At 42.3% G+C, this 17,311-nt stretch overlaps 1 protein-coding gene across 6 annotated transcripts in view; it reads right to left on the bottom strand.

Moving 5' to 3' along the window:
• The window catches only part of ARHGAP32 (Rho GTPase activating protein 32), a 201,342-nt gene that overhangs the window by 43,746 nt on the left and 140,285 nt on the right, over window positions 1-17,311 (bottom strand). For 3 of the 6 annotated variants that reach the window (XM_053367595.1, XM_053367596.1, XM_053367598.1), the window contains 3 exons: window positions 14,713-14,794; window positions 9,577-9,627; window positions 6,985-7,059 (listed from right to left, as the gene is read on the bottom strand). In XM_053367595.1, the coding sequence (XP_053223570.1) occupies window positions 6,985-7,059; window positions 9,577-9,627; window positions 14,713-14,794 (208 nt within the window). The remainder of the gene's footprint in view (window positions 1-6,984; window positions 7,060-9,576; window positions 9,628-14,712; window positions 14,795-17,311) is intronic. The other 3 variants (XM_053367600.1, XM_053367599.1, XM_053367597.1) reach the window with 2 other exon arrangements.

Genomic DNA, 17,311 nt, shown 5'->3' on the forward strand with positions numbered 1-17,311 from the left:
TGCAGTATTCCAAGCAGAAGATAACCAGAGCATGCACCACTCTGGTGAGACAGTCTGCTGGCAGGTAGGGTATCAGCCTGCATACCAGATGGGGCTGGTAGACGGCTGCCCTGGATACAGAATTGACCTGCTGTGAGTCCAAAATGACTCCTAGGCTGCACATCTGGTCCTTCAGAGGCACAGTTACCCCATTCAGGACCAGCGAGTCCTCCATACCCACCTGCTCCTGTCCCCCCAAAACGGTACTTCTGTCTTGTCAGGATTCAACCTCAATCTGTTAGCCGTCATCCATTCTCCAACCGCTTCCAGACACGTAATTCTATTTCTCAGTGTTTTGTTTAAAGCATGGGTAGGCAAACTAAGGCCCGGGGGCCAGATCTGGCCCAATCGCCTTCTAAATCCAGTCCGTGGAAGGTCCGGCAATCTGCGTGATTTTACATGAGTAGAATGTGTCCTTTTGTTTAAAATGCATCTCTGGGTTATTTGTGGGGCCTGCCTGGTGTTTTAACATGAGTAGAATATGTCCTTTTGTTTAAAATGCATCTCTGGGTTATTTGTTGGGCATTCCCCCCCCCAAGGTCTGAGGGACAGTGGACCGGCCCCCTTATTATTATTATTATTATTATTATTATTATTATTATTTATTATTTGTACCCCGCCCATCTGGCTGGGTTTCCCCAGCCACTCTGGGCGGCTTCCAACAAAGATGAAAGATACACTAAAATGTCACATATTAAAAACTTCCCTGAACAGGGCTGCCTTCAGATGTCTTCTGAATGTCAGGTGGATGTTTATCGCTTTGACATCTGATGGGAGGGAGTTCCACATGGCGGGCGCCACTACTGAGAAGGCCTTCTGCCTGGTTCCCTGTAACTTGGCCTCTCGCAATGAGGGAACCGCCAGAAGGCCCTCGGAGCTGGACCTCAGTGTCCGGGCAGAACGATGGGGGAGGAGACGCTCCTTCAGATATACTGGACTGAGGCCGTTTAGGGCTTTAAAGGTCAGCACAAACACTTTGAATTGTGCTCGGAAACGTACTGGGAGCCAATGTAGGTCTTTCAAGACCGGTGTTATATGGTCTCGGCGGCCGCTCCCAGTCACCAGTCTAGCTGCCGCATTCTGGATTAGTTGTAGTTTCCGGGTCACCTTCAAAGGTAGCCCCACGTAGAGCGCATTGCAGTAGTCCAAGCGGGAGATAACCAGAGCATGTACCACTCTGGCGAGACAGTCTGCAGGCAGATAGGGTCTCAGCCTACGTACCAGATGGAGCTGGTAAACAGCTGCCCTGGATACAGATTTGACCTGTGCCTCCATGGACAGCTGTGAGTCCAAAATGACTCCCAGGCTGCGCACCTGGTCCTTCAGGGGCACAGTTACCCCATTCAGGACCAGGGAATCCTCCACACCTGCCCGCCTCCTGTCCCCCAAAAACAGTACTTCTGTCTTGTCAGGATTCAACCTCAATCTGTTAGCCGCCATCCATCCTCCAACCGCTTCCAGACACTCACACAGGACCTTCACCACCTTCACTGGTTCTGATTTAAAAGAGAGGTAGAGCTGGGTATCATCCGCATACTGATGAACACCCAGCCCAAACCTCCTGATGATCTCTCCCAGTGGCTGCATGTAAATGTTGAAAAGCATGGGGGAGAGGACAGAACCCTGAGGCACCCCACAAGTGAGAGCCCAGGGGTCTGAACACTCATCCCCCACCACCACTTTCTGAACACGGCCCAGGAGGAAGGAGCAGAACCACTGTATGACAGTGCCCCCAGCTCCCAGCCCCTCAAGACGGTCCAGAAGGATGTTATGGTCGATGGTATCAAACGCCGCTGAGAGATCCAGCAGAACTAGGAAACAGCTCTCACCTTTGTCCCTAGCCCGCCGGAGATCATCAACCAGTGCGACCAAGGCAGTTTCAGTTCCATGATAATAATAATAATAAATTTTATTTATATCCCGCCCTCCCCAGCCGAAGCTGGGCTCAGGGCGGCTAACAACAATCAAAATAATCCAACATTCTAAAAACATTCATTATAAAATTAATTAAAATCAAATTAAAATCAAATTGATGGCAACCATTAAGCAAAATTCTGTGCAGATTGCCAGAGGAGGGGGTCAGGCTGCGCCCTGACCAAAGGCCTGGTGGAACAGCTCTGTCTTGCAGGCCCTGCGGAAAGATGTCAGGTCCCGCAGGGCCCTAGTGTCTTGTGACAGAGCGTTCCACCAGATTGGAGCCGCCGCCGAGAAAGCCCTGGCTCTAGTTGAGGCCTGCCTACCCTCTCTGTGGCCTGGGATCTTCAGGATGTTTTTATTTGCAAACCGTAAATTTCTCTGTGGGACATACCTCAGGTAGGTACCCCCGTAGGTACGAGGGTCCTAGGCCGTATAGGGCTTTAAAGGTTAAAACCAGCACCTTAAACCTGATCCTGTACTCCACCGGGAGCCAATTGCGCCGGGCGAGAGCTAGCGGAGGCAATGGAGGCCGAGAAGTAGGACTTCTTAGCGGCCTTCACTGCCATCTTGTAGGTTTTCATAAAAACCCTATAAGATGTTCTTGAGGCTCCGTCACGGGCACCCCGCTATACTCGCTCTAGCCGTCTGAGGTCCCGCTTCATTTTCCGAAGCTCCTCGGTAAACCAGGGAGCCCGGTTTCTGCGGGGTCGCAGAGGGCGCCTAAGTGCGATCTCATCAATGGCTGCTAGGAGCTGGATATTCCAGCCCTCAACAAGCTCAGTCAATGAGTCGCCAGGGGGAGCAAGGTCCCGCAAGGCCTGACGGAATCTATCAGGGTCCATCAGCCTCTGCGGGCGAGCCCAAATTGGCTCGCCACCTAAGCAGGGTGGGGGTGGAAAATCAATCCTGGCTTTCAGAGTGTAGTGATCAGACCATGGCACCTTCATCGAAGGAGACATGATCACATCTATACCGGCGCCAAAGATCAAATCCAGCGTGTGGCCTGCTTGATGTGTGGGGCCCGAAACAAACTGGGAGAGCCCTAGTGTCGCCCTGGAAGACACCAGGTCCAGAGCCTGTGAGGAGGGAATGGCATCAGCATGGATGTTGAAGTCCCCCAATACCAATAGGTTAGGGAACTCCAAGGCCCAGGCGGCCACTGCCTCCAGCAGGCCTGACAGGGTGGCTGCTGGTGCGCTAGGTGGCCGGTACACCAGCTCACCTCGGAGCCCCACACTAGGCCAACACATTCAATGCCGGGAATCGATGGTGATGGTAGAGCCCTGAAAGAACAATCTTCTCAGATTAATAATGAGGCATGTGAGTGAGCCTGAATGATGAGGCCTGAATCCCGACTGGAAGGGATCCAAATGGTCCGCTTCTTCCAGGCGTGCCTGGACTTGTTCAGCAACCACTCGCTCAAACCACTCGTCAGACTACTAACGCTTTCCCCGTTACCCAATTTTCAACTCTGTGGTTCAGCAGGAACCCTGAAAGGAGACGAGATTGGAGTGTGTGTGTGTGTGTGCGCGCGCGCGCGCAGGCAGGCAGGGCAGAGCCAACCTTGGATCCTCAGAATCCAAAGCCATTTTGTTCCTTCAGCACCAGCTTGAAATTTGTGTAATTAATCCCCATGCCCGATTGGTTTCAATGTACTATTTTACTTCTACCACCACCCCATTTAAGATTGCTCTGTCATTATACACTTTTAATAAATGAGATTACATGGGAAAAAAGATTTCAAGAACACCAATTATTATTCTGGATAAAACAAACACCCACCCACCAAATGAGAAAAAGTTCAGATCTGTAAATGTGAAAAATATATTGCTATAAACAGTGATTATTTGTGCACATTATTTGCAGAATGGTGGTCTTCTGCGCACCTGAGAAACATATATTTCAGTGTGCCTCGTTTTAATCCAGCCTTGGTCCACCATTATACACACACACTCGGTCTATTTACATTATGGGACTGTAGGTTTTTGCATTTAGAACCTGATTTGTTGCTGTCATGTTCATTTATATGAATGTATGGTGAATACAAATTGACTGTGTACCATGCTTAATTTGATTTGGCACCATTTTATGTTGACAGCTTGGAAATATGTTGACCATTTGTGTAATTAATTCAAACATTGAAAGCCTTCCTTCTCACCCCCTCCATGCCTTAAATAGATCTGAGATTGAAGGGGATCAGAAGAATTACGGTTCTGAACCTTAAATATTTACAATGTTTCATTACAACTTAGTTTTCTGGGACAATTCATAAGTCATGGTTTTTCTTATGATGAGCTTCTCACAGCATCCCTGTGTGAGAAGTTATGCTGAAAGGCAGTGGCTCACTCACAATTAGCCAATAAGCGCTGGGACTGAACAGGGATGTCAACACAGTTTTGCCCAGTTTTGTCTATGTGCAGTTCTCTATCACCACACTGTTTTCAGGGTTAAAACAATCTTTTGACAAATTGTGGGGATTGCAGAATGGATTTGCGTGGAGACTGGGATTATATGACTTCTATTCTGTGATTGTGATAGTTTAGGGCTACACAATTAACTACTTGCTCACCTGGGGTGAGTAGTTGGAAAAGGATTATTGTTGTGACATCACAGTTAACATCCTGAAGTTCAACAATGACTCCAGAGTTCAGCACCAAGGGCAGAAATCCTGTTATATACACAGACTCTCTTAGTTGTGCCAATAATGAAGGTAATGATGCCTAGCGTCTGTTACTTGCTAAATACCTTAGACTATATCTTCAAAGCACTGCTGTTAAAGTAATTAATGAGCAAATGTGAAAAAGAAGAGGATGATATCAGCACTTCAAGCAATGCAGGAGAAAAGAGGCCTAAATGAACGCCTGCAAGGTGTGACAATTTAATTGCTTAAAGAAATATGTCTACCAGTAAATAAAGGTTGTGTGTGAAAAGTTGAGCTGTGAGTATATTTTTGCTTTGTTTAAAAACAATCAGCTTAGATTTTATAGATCACACAGGATAATGCTCAAAAGTGTCTGTAAGATAACAGAATTGTTGTTGAAGAAGAAGAAGAAGAAGAAGAAGAAGAAGAAGAAGAAGAAGAAGAAGAAGAATTTATTATCATTAGTTATACCCCACCCATCTGGCTGGGTTTCCCCAGCCACTCTGGACGGCTCCCAATAGAATATTAAAAACACAACAAATACATCAAACATTAAAAACTTCCCAAAACAGGGCTGCCTTCAGATGTTTTCTAAAAGTCAGGTAGTTGTTTATTTCCTTGACATTTGATGGGAGGGTGTTCCACAGGGCGGGTGCCACTACCAAGAAGGCCCTCTGCCTGTAACCTCATTTCTCACAGTGAGGGAACCACAGAAGGCCCTCGGCGCTGGACCTCAGTATAGCTCAGCATTATTTTAAAACATGGTACTGGGAACCAGGTCCAGATCCATGCTCATCAAGGGTGTCTGTATTGACTAAATCACCCTCTCTCAACTTCAGTTCTCCATCTATTGACCTTGCCAGAGCTTTGCAACAATGATGAACCTGACCGAAATTGTAACCAAATTGTAAAGCACTTTACAAACCAAGAAGTGATTTATTAATGAAAATACTAATAAAGTAGAATAGCCCTCATTTACCCTCTCAGCCACCAACTTTCTGTTTTACTTACTTGGGTAAAAAGTTGTCCTGGTAAAAAAAGATCTTTACTGTTAGTTGTGATGAGTTAAAATCACCCTCTGCAACCTAGTGTTCAGATCTTTTAAACTACAACTCCCATCAGCCCCAGCCAGCACATGGAGCTGATGGGAGTTGTAATCCAAAACATCTGGAGGGCACTAGCTTGGGGAAGGCTGCGTTAAATGCTTCATCTCTCTTGCTCGCTGCTGTTTTAGGCCAACGTCTCCCACTCCTTTCCACAGAGCATCATGTGGCCAGAGCTTACTTCTGCTCTTTGGGGTGAGCAGCTTGTACTGAGAGAAGTTGTTGGATACCACTGTGGGGTTCCTGCACAATAGCCTGGTATGTTGCTTTGGTCCAAAGCAAAGTGGAGAGAAGGAGCTGAGTAGATCCCGAAAAGGACATCTTTAATGTCAAATCAGAGAAATTGATTCTGACATTTAGAAGGTAACTTCTAATTTCACTTAGGCCCTTAAATAGGACTCAGATTAATGGCTGTTATCTTACAAGCAGAATATATCAAAATAAATACAAGGCTTCATATTTCTACAGTTACCCTATAGCTTCCCAAATTATAAACAAACAGTATGGGCTGCACTAAAAAGTGTCTAAATGAATGGCTCTAAAAAGCTATTTTAATATAGCAAAGATTAGTCACATAACTGTGTTTTGCATAATTTTATTCCAATACATCTTCTTCTTTGGAGATTCTTGCAATGTAGTCAAGACAACTATAGCAACAGCAGTTTCTACTTATAGCTTTGCAGCTGTGTACATAATATGGTCATTTGAGCTGCTGCTAAACTACAGAGATTCAACAATATTTCTTCTCTCTTCTTTCCCGTCCCTCTGTCTTCTCCTCAGTCCTGAGACAAAGTTTCCAGTGGCAGGCAACATATCTGCTTTGGTATGTGTTCATACACATTTGTATTTGTGTGTATATACACCACATTTTACACACACACACACACACACACACACACACACACACACACACCTTATTTATAACCACACCTCAAGGAAACAGCAGCTAAGTATAATTCAAGGTTCACAAACACAGAGAGACACCCAAATTTGCAGGATTCATAGAGCCTATGAATCCATTCGGGTGGGGGTGGGGCGCGCGGAAAATGACTAGTGAACTGCCTGATTTCCATGGCACCTGCCAAGAGAAACATTACACCATCACCTGGATGTTAGGCTCTTTCCCCAACTTATAGATAACAAGTGTCCAGACATAACTAGAACTATAGTCTATCTTCTAACACCAAATCTATATCCATTAATAGGTATTATTGCTAGAACACACAATGTTAGACTCAGGGTTAGTACACTTAAGAGTCTACAGTTGACTGCGACATGCTCTACCTGAGCTCAGCTGGGAATAGTTCAGAGGCTCTGAAACACATGCTGAACCTGGCTTTACACTATCCATCTCCAAATCTGCATGTGGTTTGGGGGGGTGGGATGAGGCAAGAAAGGACAAAAAAATAAATTTTAACATGCTGGTCAATAGCAACTTGATTTGCAAGATACTAATAGCATAGAATAGCTTCAAATCTCTGCTGCTTATTTTAAGCTCCAGAATAAAATTGGTTTGAATTGTTTCTACATATATGCACGTAAAACAGAAATGAGACCCTTGGTCAGAACTTACTATCTACCTCTAACTACAGTAAATGCCACCAAGTCATTAATCTGACTCTGACCAACATCTGGCAGGCCTTTCCTTTATGGGGAAAATGTTCATGGCCTTTTTATTGCTTAGATGTAAGAAGTGCACCCACAACAGATGAATTCAGATGCATCAATTCCCATGGCCAAAAGGATCTAAGATTATGTTACAGAGAAGGAGTGCTCTGCATGTTACAGAGAATGAGTGCTTTAATACATGTTTTAAAAGTACAGCTACAACCCTACCTAATGCACCCAACCAGAGTTGTGGTGGAGTATATCCACTTTGGCACACAAATATATTTGTGAATGCCCAATGCTATGGAGTCAAAGTGTGGCAACCACACACCAATCCAACAATTGTGATCCTAGTCACAGATCTAGGATCTATGGTTGCCAAAAATAAGGAAAACCACAATGTTTAAATTGTTGTGCGGAAGTACTATAAGTTACCTCCTGGACACTTCCTTTTAAAAAAGTAACTTACAAAAATGATTTTTCACATTTGACTGAATAACTGATAGGCAGCAGTGCTGTTATCTATTGACACCAAGGAAGGAAGTAATATAGGCTGAAGGTTGAGGCCAGGTGTGGGGAACCCTTTGGCCCTCAGGTATTGCTGAACTAAAACTCCCATCAGCCCCTGAAGCCATGGTCAATTACCAGATAAGGTGGGCATTATAGCTGAACAACATCTGGAGGATTAAAGGTCCCTCACCCATGATTAAATGCTCCCCGCCCCCATAATGCAATTGAGCTACATGGCATAGAGAAATAGCCCATGTCTTCCCCTCTTTCACCACAACTAAGAGATTTCAAGAAAGTCCATACTGACATGTTCAGTTTGATGAAGAGCTACTTCATATTCCCTATCACTGATGAGGCCAGCCACTGAAAGGGAGTGTGCATGCATGCGCACACTTTAACCTCAATACCACAACACAGATCCACCCTGTTGCAGAGCAGCTCTGTTATAATTACCAATAGTGGCAGAAGAAAAGGGCTCTCCTACTCCATAGTTCTGCTGAAAACATGAGCACATTGCCAATCTGTCTCCTGTGATACCGTATTTTTCGCTCTATAACACGCACCCGACCATAACACGCACGTAGTTTTTAGAGGAGGAAAATCCGTAGGCATGCCACCCGTAGGCATTCCCTCCATAACACGCACAGACATTTCCCCTTACTTTTTAGGAGGAAAAAAGTGAGTGTTATGGTGCAAAAAATACGGTACTTCCTCTTTGTGATTTCTACCCTTGCAAAAGATTGGCTGTGGTCTTTTTGCCCATGTGGTTTAATTTCAAATTGTACAGGCAAAAGGAAGGGCTTCATATGAATTTAGGCAATTGACAAGTGGATGGAGTTAAAATGGCCTCCAGAAGTTGATGGAGGTCAGGATCTGGCCTGCTGACAGGACCCTGGACCAAAGTCTAGGACCAGATTATGGTCTTCCGCTATCGCTACAGCCTCTGATGAAAGTAATTAATATTATAAATATTGTAAGACTGTTTTTCTAAAGCATTTAACAAAAATGAATTATGATGAAATCAATTCCTTCATGGTGGCAGAAGTTACACTGTGAAAAAGGCCTTGAAATATGCCTGTGCAATTCTCGACCACCACTGCCTCTCCACTGCAATCAAACATTACTACAGGGAAAGAGGCTGAGGCAGATGCTTTCACTCTCCATTATGAAGATTGTGAAACCAAAACAAAATGCTTATTACAGAATACACTAAACTAGGGTTTCCAAAATTTGAGTCTCCAGCTGTTTCTCATCATCCCTGACTGCTGGTCCTGCTAGCTAGAGATGATGGGAGTTGTAGTCCAAAAACAGCTGTTTGAAAAACCTGGCATTAAGCTATTACATAGTTTAGTTAGAGAGCCTTTTTTTAAAAAAAAAATCATTCAGAAAATGTACATGACAATATAGCAAATTTTCAAAGCAAACCCTTTTGAGATCCTGTATCTCTGATTCTGGGATATAATTTCACAGATACTGATTGCATGGACTCCAAATGAGATTACAGCTGACTACCCTAACAATCTGAGATTTATTCTGAGAATTTGGAGAAAAAGAAGAGTGATTGTTCTTAATATTTCTGTCCTTCACACTCCAACCCACATTTATTTTACACTTCAAAATTTTAAAGGCATTCTGTGGAAAAATAAAAGCAATAAATCCCACTCTGATGTCTCTGCACATCTCCCAAACAGATAACGATTCAGCTGAATAATACTAAAGGCGATGAGATAGAGAAAAATGAAATAAATGGAAACGTACAAGGGGGGAAGTAGCTCCAGGACGCTGGACGGGCTCCATGGGCAGGGGAGACTGAGAAAGTACAATTCAAAAGAAAATTAATTATTAAAACGAACAGCCATTATAAAAACAGGACATTTTCATTTTAAAAGACTGGAGGGGCCCACACACAATCTTTCCTTTCTAATCCCCTCAGGAGGACTTTTGTGTTGCCATATTGTAAACTGCCCTGTGATCCACAGATGAAAGATGGTGCAGAAATTTAATTAAGAAAGAAAATAAATAAGAGTGAGTCACTTAAAATGCCATAGTTGTCCAAATCTTTTCCGAAATCAAATGGGACTTCATATGGTACAGCACTAAATTGGGAGTGAATCAACAAAATGGATGTATATCCTGGGCTTCTAAACAGAAGAATTAAGTGATGTGATGATGATCATTCCAACAACTTCAAGTGCAACATTTCCAAACAAAGAAATAGTCGATGCTAAACATTCAAAAAATTTCATTGCATTTATAAACAAGTTCAGCCATCTGCCCACTTGACTCTTTCCCCCACCAAACCAGATTTAGTGAAACTGAAGCCAACACAGATGCTTTTATTTATTTCTGTTTGTGCATTTCTTTCTTGAGACATTGCCAAATGGAGGGGGGAAACACAATGAAAGTGAAAATTGCCACTTAGTTTGCCACAATTGCCACATGGTTTGAACAACCACAAATTGGGCATGACAGATCAATGATTTTTGGGGATTATAAACCTACACAAAACCTCCCTTTCCTGGTGAAAGTGGTGCATCTGACTGGTTGTACAGTTCCAAGAGCCCTGGATGAAACAAAACAACATGATTTTGATCTGGCTTCCAGGTGGGGTTCAGGATTAGAACTGCCTTGGTCAACCTTCTGGTTGATGGTCTTCATCAAAAGGTGGGGGGGGGGAAGTAAGACCCTCTTGGTTATCCTACAGCTCATGATTACCCCATACATAGCCCTCTGCATTTCTCTATACCATTAACTACAGCATCCTTCTGGACCAACTGCACACGGTGGGAGTGGAGTCACTGTGTTAAAGTGGTTCCGTTCCTATAGAGGTTACAAAAGTGGTGCTTCAATAGGTTCATGTTTTTAATTAATCCATAATGGGTTTATATTGCAATATTGCTTTATGATTATTTAAATGCCTCTTAAAGAGTCCAGTAAAAAAAAATATTTTAAAATAAATTAAATACACACAGAGCTTAGACATTCTGTTTCAGATGTATGTTAGTAACAATTCCTAATCCAGAAAAAATATCCTACTGAATTTTATTGCATCTTAAAGCACATTTAACCAGTGTGACATTGTCCATTTAAACCCTCACATGAACTGTCCAGCATCCAATTTCACTTCAACGTAATACCCCTAACATTTGAGGGGGAAGTGGCCTCAAGGATTTCACAGGAGCTTCTTTTAGAACTAAAATCATACAGAGAGACAGGCTAAAGAAAACCTACGAGGTGACAGAGGTTTTTCAGGAGTTGACAGTACAAAGCACCCTGCAAGAGAGACTACCATGTTTGTTTGTATCGAGTACACTTTGAATTTCCCCGCCCTGCTTCCTTTTGTCTATCAGAAAGGAAGGCATATACATGTCTGCTGGTTTTCAGGAATGAAAATATAAATGTAGGATTATGTAGTGACAGGTGGTCATATTGAGCCAGGAAGGAAACCAGAGTTCTTAGTTCTAGCCCAGTGCCCTGCACCCCCAACCCTTCCCAATGACAACCCCACAATAGCAGTCAGCTGAATTAAAATATTTGCTTATGGACTGATTCAACTATTTGCTTCATGGGGGCAGTTTGAAATTGCTGCATATGTCAGCCAGCCCTTCATGTGCAGCTGTTCATGTCTAGGATTTAACTTTTTAACCAGTACATGGGGGCATTTGTATGGTAATGCCATACAGGGAGCTGAGGACAACCATCTAATTACAGCAGAAAAGCCAGGTTGTGCCATGATTCCAAGTGGCTGTCAAGTCCAACCATCTTGGAAAAAAATCTCTGTAAGCAACCTTAGCAAACCAATTTTAATTTATATCAATTAATACCGACGCACAAACACATATATGAACAAACACACATAAAAATACCAAATTCATTACCTTTGGTAGACAAAATGCTACTTTATCAGATGCAATGAGATATTAGCATTTAACTATGCACTGCAAGGATTAATTCGAATCAGTACTTTATTCAAGTACTATCACACCAACCTTGAATGTACAAAACGTTTGAAAAAGCTTGAAGGAACCTCTCCTTTTCTGTACAAGGAACTCCAAGGTGCACCTTGTAACTTTGTTAGTATGCTATTATTAGAATCCCTCAACTATACAAAGATCAAGGAACATTCTAAAATCAGTCATATTAAAAACACGTCCCAGACAACATACAAGGCAGATGTAGAATGAGATGAGCATCATGCTTGGTGTTAATAAGAACACATGTAGAGCGTTCATACAAAGTGGATAATATGTGCTACAAAAGACAAAATAAATATGGAAAAGGAATAGAAGAGATCAAGAAAAAAGACGACACCTATTTGTACAAAACTACAGACTGGGCAAGCTGAGGAGGACAGAAACGCCTTCCCCATCCTTATTCCCCACACCACTAGTAATGGAATTATACATCATAAAGGAACACATACTGTTCTGGCAAGCAATGCAAGTTGCATTAAAAGAGCAGTATTTGTATTTCCCTTACCACTTTAGAGCCATACAGATAGAAAGCATGACAGACACTTCCTATAAGGAATAAATTTGGCACTGTCAGCAAGATTAACTAGATTTGCAGTCCTGCCTGCAATATTGGGGTGGGGGCGGGGAGAGCACAGAAGGACACCTTTCTTTCCAGGAGTTTTATGACAGGAATAAACCGTGACCTCTGTACCCGCTACAGTTGTTTGTTTTTTTCATTATTATTACTACTACTACTATTTCTATCTCATTTTTAAAAAAAACATATCACATCCATAAAAATGAAGGACAGCAGCTGGGATCCAGGGTTGCACATCATGCAGGCACACCTTTCTTTTACTGCACATTCCCAGGAAATGCTATAGATGGCAGGACCTAAGTGCGGCAATGCTCTGCACACTCATGATTCCCAGGAACTGAAATTTCAAAGGCATGCTGTCTTCAACACTAGAGGCAGAGCACAGCCATCAAGGCTAGTAGCAACTTTATAGTAGCATCACCCATCATAGCTAGCAGACACCCCGCCCCTTCTCGGTGGGGTGGGAGGGAGATGAACAGTAGCAGGTGGAGGACACTGTCCCTTTATAGCAGGGGTGGGGACCTTGTGACCCTCCAGATGCTGTGGAACTACAACTGCCATCACCTCTGACCACTGGCTATGATGTCTGGGGAGGATGAAAACTGGAGTCCAACAACATTTGGAGGTCCACATGGTTTCTATCCCTGTTTCATAGCATGATCATGCTACTTGCACCTAATTTTATTCATACATATAATTTTCAAAAACAGTATTTCTTTAGGTATCTTAAAAATGAAGGAAACTAAAAGCAAAACAGAAGCTCACTTGACAAAAAATGGAATCCATATTAAAACATAACACAGTGATTACTAAATCAGCATTTATATAGGAAAGGATCTGGCCTAATGCTGGGCTTTCATTTTAGGAACAACAGAGTTAGAACTTTAAGTGTATTTCAAAGCCAATATGTAACAAGGAGTTTTGGCTTCTTTCTGAATACCAGTAACTTTTTCTTAGAAATTAATAAATTTTATGCTACTCTTAAGATAGTTATTAACTTTCAATACTTTTTGAGCAGATCCACACCTTCCATTTAAATCATATCAAATGCGTATTTAAAGCAGGTGACTCCCCAAAGCATCCTTGGAATTGTAGTTTTCCCCTCGCAGAGCCATAATTCTCAGCACCCTTAATAAACTACATTTCCCAGAATTCTTGGGGGGGGGGATCATGTGCTTTAAATGTGTATTGAACATGCTTTAAATGTATGATGTGGGTCTGTCTATAACGGAAGAACATGCAATCCCACATCTATCCAGCTAAAAATTCAATTGATTTTTGAACTCTAAAACCACTTGGCATGTCAAGATTTCTGAACAACTGTTACCACAATTGCAAAATAAGCCTCAAATATTTTGCGCACAAAGTGGAATAATCAATTTCTATAGAAAACATGTAGGAAAGAGGGCCCCAGGAACTGGATCAAAAGATGGAAGGAGGTATACTAAATTTACCCACCAAGGATTTCTTTGTAAAGCAATGGATAAATTTACCGGTAATTTGGTTTTGTAATATCTTTGAATAATCTAATCCTTTGGGATACATCAATACCGTGCATATAAGACAGGTCATCATTAAAAGTGAATTATTCCAAGTGGTAAGCCTAAGGCACCAATCTATTTTCACATATTTGTAAAAGACAAAACATTCCAACTCCAAAGTACTCTTAAAACTATATAAACCTAGAGCAGATACTTTAGAGGAGGGTGCATGGCTTATTTTTACACATGGTTTTTAAAAATATATATATATATAGAGAGAGAGATTTTCTTGTTTTTATTGATGTTTTAAGATTGGAAATAAGTTTTAAATTAGAGAGCATAAATCCACAGAAATAAACAAAGAAACTCCACTATCAATCAGCAAGTAGATGGGATGAAGCAGAGGGTAAAGCAGGTGCATCATAGGTTAGTTTGGCTTAAATTGCAAAGCCAAGCATCATTAGAATCCAGGCTGAAGGGATCTTTTTTATATGGCAAGAAATAAACACTGACAGAAAATGTACACGAACAGAAGAAAGACTACAGTACACTAACCACCACACTAACTGTCTAGCAGCAGTTATACGAAATGCAGAAATCTTACAAAACATATACTAATATTAAAATCAAACCACTGAGAAAATAAATCAAAACTGTGAAATAGCAGAAAGGGTACACTGAAACATACTTGTATCATGGAATGCATACACTGAAATAGTTTTGAATGGGTGACCAATAAATATGAAAGAACACATCAGTGGAATAAATATTTGAGTGAATGCAGTGAGACACTGTAGAAAGGATTTAACATCAACATTCTGTCACATTATATGCATTTGTTTAAAATATAATACACACATACCTGGTTTTGGCACAGAATTGGTCATAGACTGAGGAACTTTGTCATTAATTAGCTCAACACATTCACTAGGAAAGAATCCAACCTGTGACAAAGAGAGACAGATGGAAATTCACGTCTGCAGCATATTTAAGAATAGAATCACACGTAAAGTCATGTTCTAATAGCTTTGCAGTAAAAGGGGATATTTGCACAACACCACAATATTTAAACAATTCAGGCATAATCCTGTAGATTATATTCTTTGTTATAAAATATAACTGCTTTTTAAATTCATGTTGCTGACTATGCTCCCGTTACATGCTTTCTGGATATACTTACGGTCCAAACACATACAATTAAGAGATGGTTCTTAGAAGGCTAGTTCACCAAGTGTAAAGAAAGTGGTTTATTCTAACTTTCTTCTTTTCTTTTTATAACAACTAGGCAAATACTGTATTTCTCGGGCTAGTCACAAATGCAACTTTTTGCCACCATAAAAAAATTAAACCACATAAAACAAACACAGGTGACCAGGAATTACATGCAGGTGAGTGAACAAGGTGGCAGAGGGATAATCTGCTCCATTCATCCTTTGCCAGCCAAGTTGGTGCTTCTTTTTCTCATTGCATTTTACAATGTGTGAATGCACTTAAAGGAACAGACTTAAATAAGTTTTCCACACAGCTTATTTCAGAATACGGGGCTATAATGTTAAGACTTTTTTTTTGTCTAACTAATCTGAGCCAGAGGGTTCAAAATGATTGAAAGAAATCCTTATCTTAGGTCTGTGCACACCCTTGTCATAAACCACTCACCAGGACCAGGAAAATGTCTTTTAATTTTATAGCTCTGAACTCAAATCTTATATTCACAGTTGCCTCATTCTGGATTAGCTGCTTTTTGGCCAGTGTTCTCAACAGCAAAAAACAAACACCTAAATGCTTGGCATATGGTTGCAGCAGCTCTGTATATATGATCAAAACACAACCCATATTGTGAAAAAACACATTGAAGCGCAACCATGACACACAAGTGTACTATAAGCCTTCTGTACTTAGAATGATAACTGCTTCCTCCTTCAATGTACAAGAGAAAACCAGTCTTGCAAACACTGGGCGTAAAAATGACAAATGTCTTAATCTCTGACTAGTACTAGCAAAATTAAATAAGATCCAGCATGATGCTTACTGTCATGGACTGGTTTAGACTATTCCTGGCACTTAATACATTCTGTCTAATTTATATCCGTTACCTTCTTAATTTTGCTTTCTGCCTTGCTCAGTACTACTGCTGTCTATGTACATTCTATTTTAAGGTCTTTCATAACACTTCTAATTTCCCTTCTTGATGGTCCTTGGGGCTGCATGTCACCACTGATCAGTTCTGCTATTTTGCCTTTAATGGCCTTAATCCCTTTCCTTCTACACAACACACTTTCACACTAAAACACTCAAGCCGAAACGATATTTGTGCATTCCATAGTATTCACAGAGGTGTTTTTTAAAAAAGCACCTTGTTTCTATATGGTATGTGTGAAATAAACAAACAAACTGGACATAGTGATGGTTTAGTACATGTGTTACCATTCTTGAAAGAGCACCATACAATTGCTGGCTGGCAAACTAGTATCCATGACAGGGCTTATGACTTCTGTCTCTATAGCATGGGTAGGCAAACTAAGGCTCGGGGGCCGGATCCAGCCCAATCGCCTTCTAAATCCGGCCCGCAGACGGTCCAGGAATCAGCATGTTTTTACATGAGTAGAATGTGTGCTTTTATTTAAAATGCATCTCTGGGTTATTTGTGGGGCATAGAAATTCGTTCACCCCCCAAAAAAATATATAGTGCAGCCCCCCACAAGGTCTGAGGGACAGTGGACCGGCCCCCTGCTGAAAAAGTTTGCTGACCCCTGCTCTATAGGGTCAAATTTGCCATGTGGGGCAACCACATGTCTGCTCCATCCACATATAAAGAGGGTTTACACAATAATGAGCATCAGAGGGAAACAAATCCCACCCCTCCCTCACCTCACTTTGCTGTATCTTCTGGTATCACAACTGGGCTCTGCTGGGGGTGGGAGGGCTACTTAAAATCAGCACACTAGGGAAAGGGCAAGGAGTGGGTTTCACTTCTGTCCCCCTGCATCCTTTTGCATAAAGGGCAGACCTCCCACCCAGCTCTGCTTTATATTTGAATGGGGCAAGTGCATGCTGAAACAGAGAGGCAGTTGCCCCACAAGTCCAGCCTGGTGCTTATTTTAACAGTAGTTTATCTGCCTCTTCAATAAAGCTAGTCTGACAAAGAAAAGTAAGCAAGCAAACCAGAGGCGTAGCGTGGGTTGTCGGCACCCGGGGCAAGGCAAGTAATTTGCGCCCCCTAATCCGTGGATTTTAGCACTTGAGTCCCTCTCTCTCTCTCCGCACCGCACCGCACGCCTGGCACCCCCCCTCCACAGTGGGAGGCGACCCGGCGGCTCGGATTCACACAGCCAGCACTGCAGTGAGAGAGAGTGAGTGAGCCAGGTAGGGGCAGAGAGCTGCGAATGCGAGCGCCCCCCCCCCCGATGTTGCGCCCGATGCGGCCGGCCCCCCCTGCACCCCCCACGCTACACCACTGAAGC

The sequence above is a fragment of the Podarcis raffonei genome, chromosome 15 (assembly GCF_027172205.1).
Source record: "Podarcis raffonei isolate rPodRaf1 chromosome 15, rPodRaf1.pri, whole genome shotgun sequence".
NCBI lineage: Eukaryota > Metazoa > Chordata > Lepidosauria > Squamata > Lacertidae > Podarcis > Podarcis raffonei.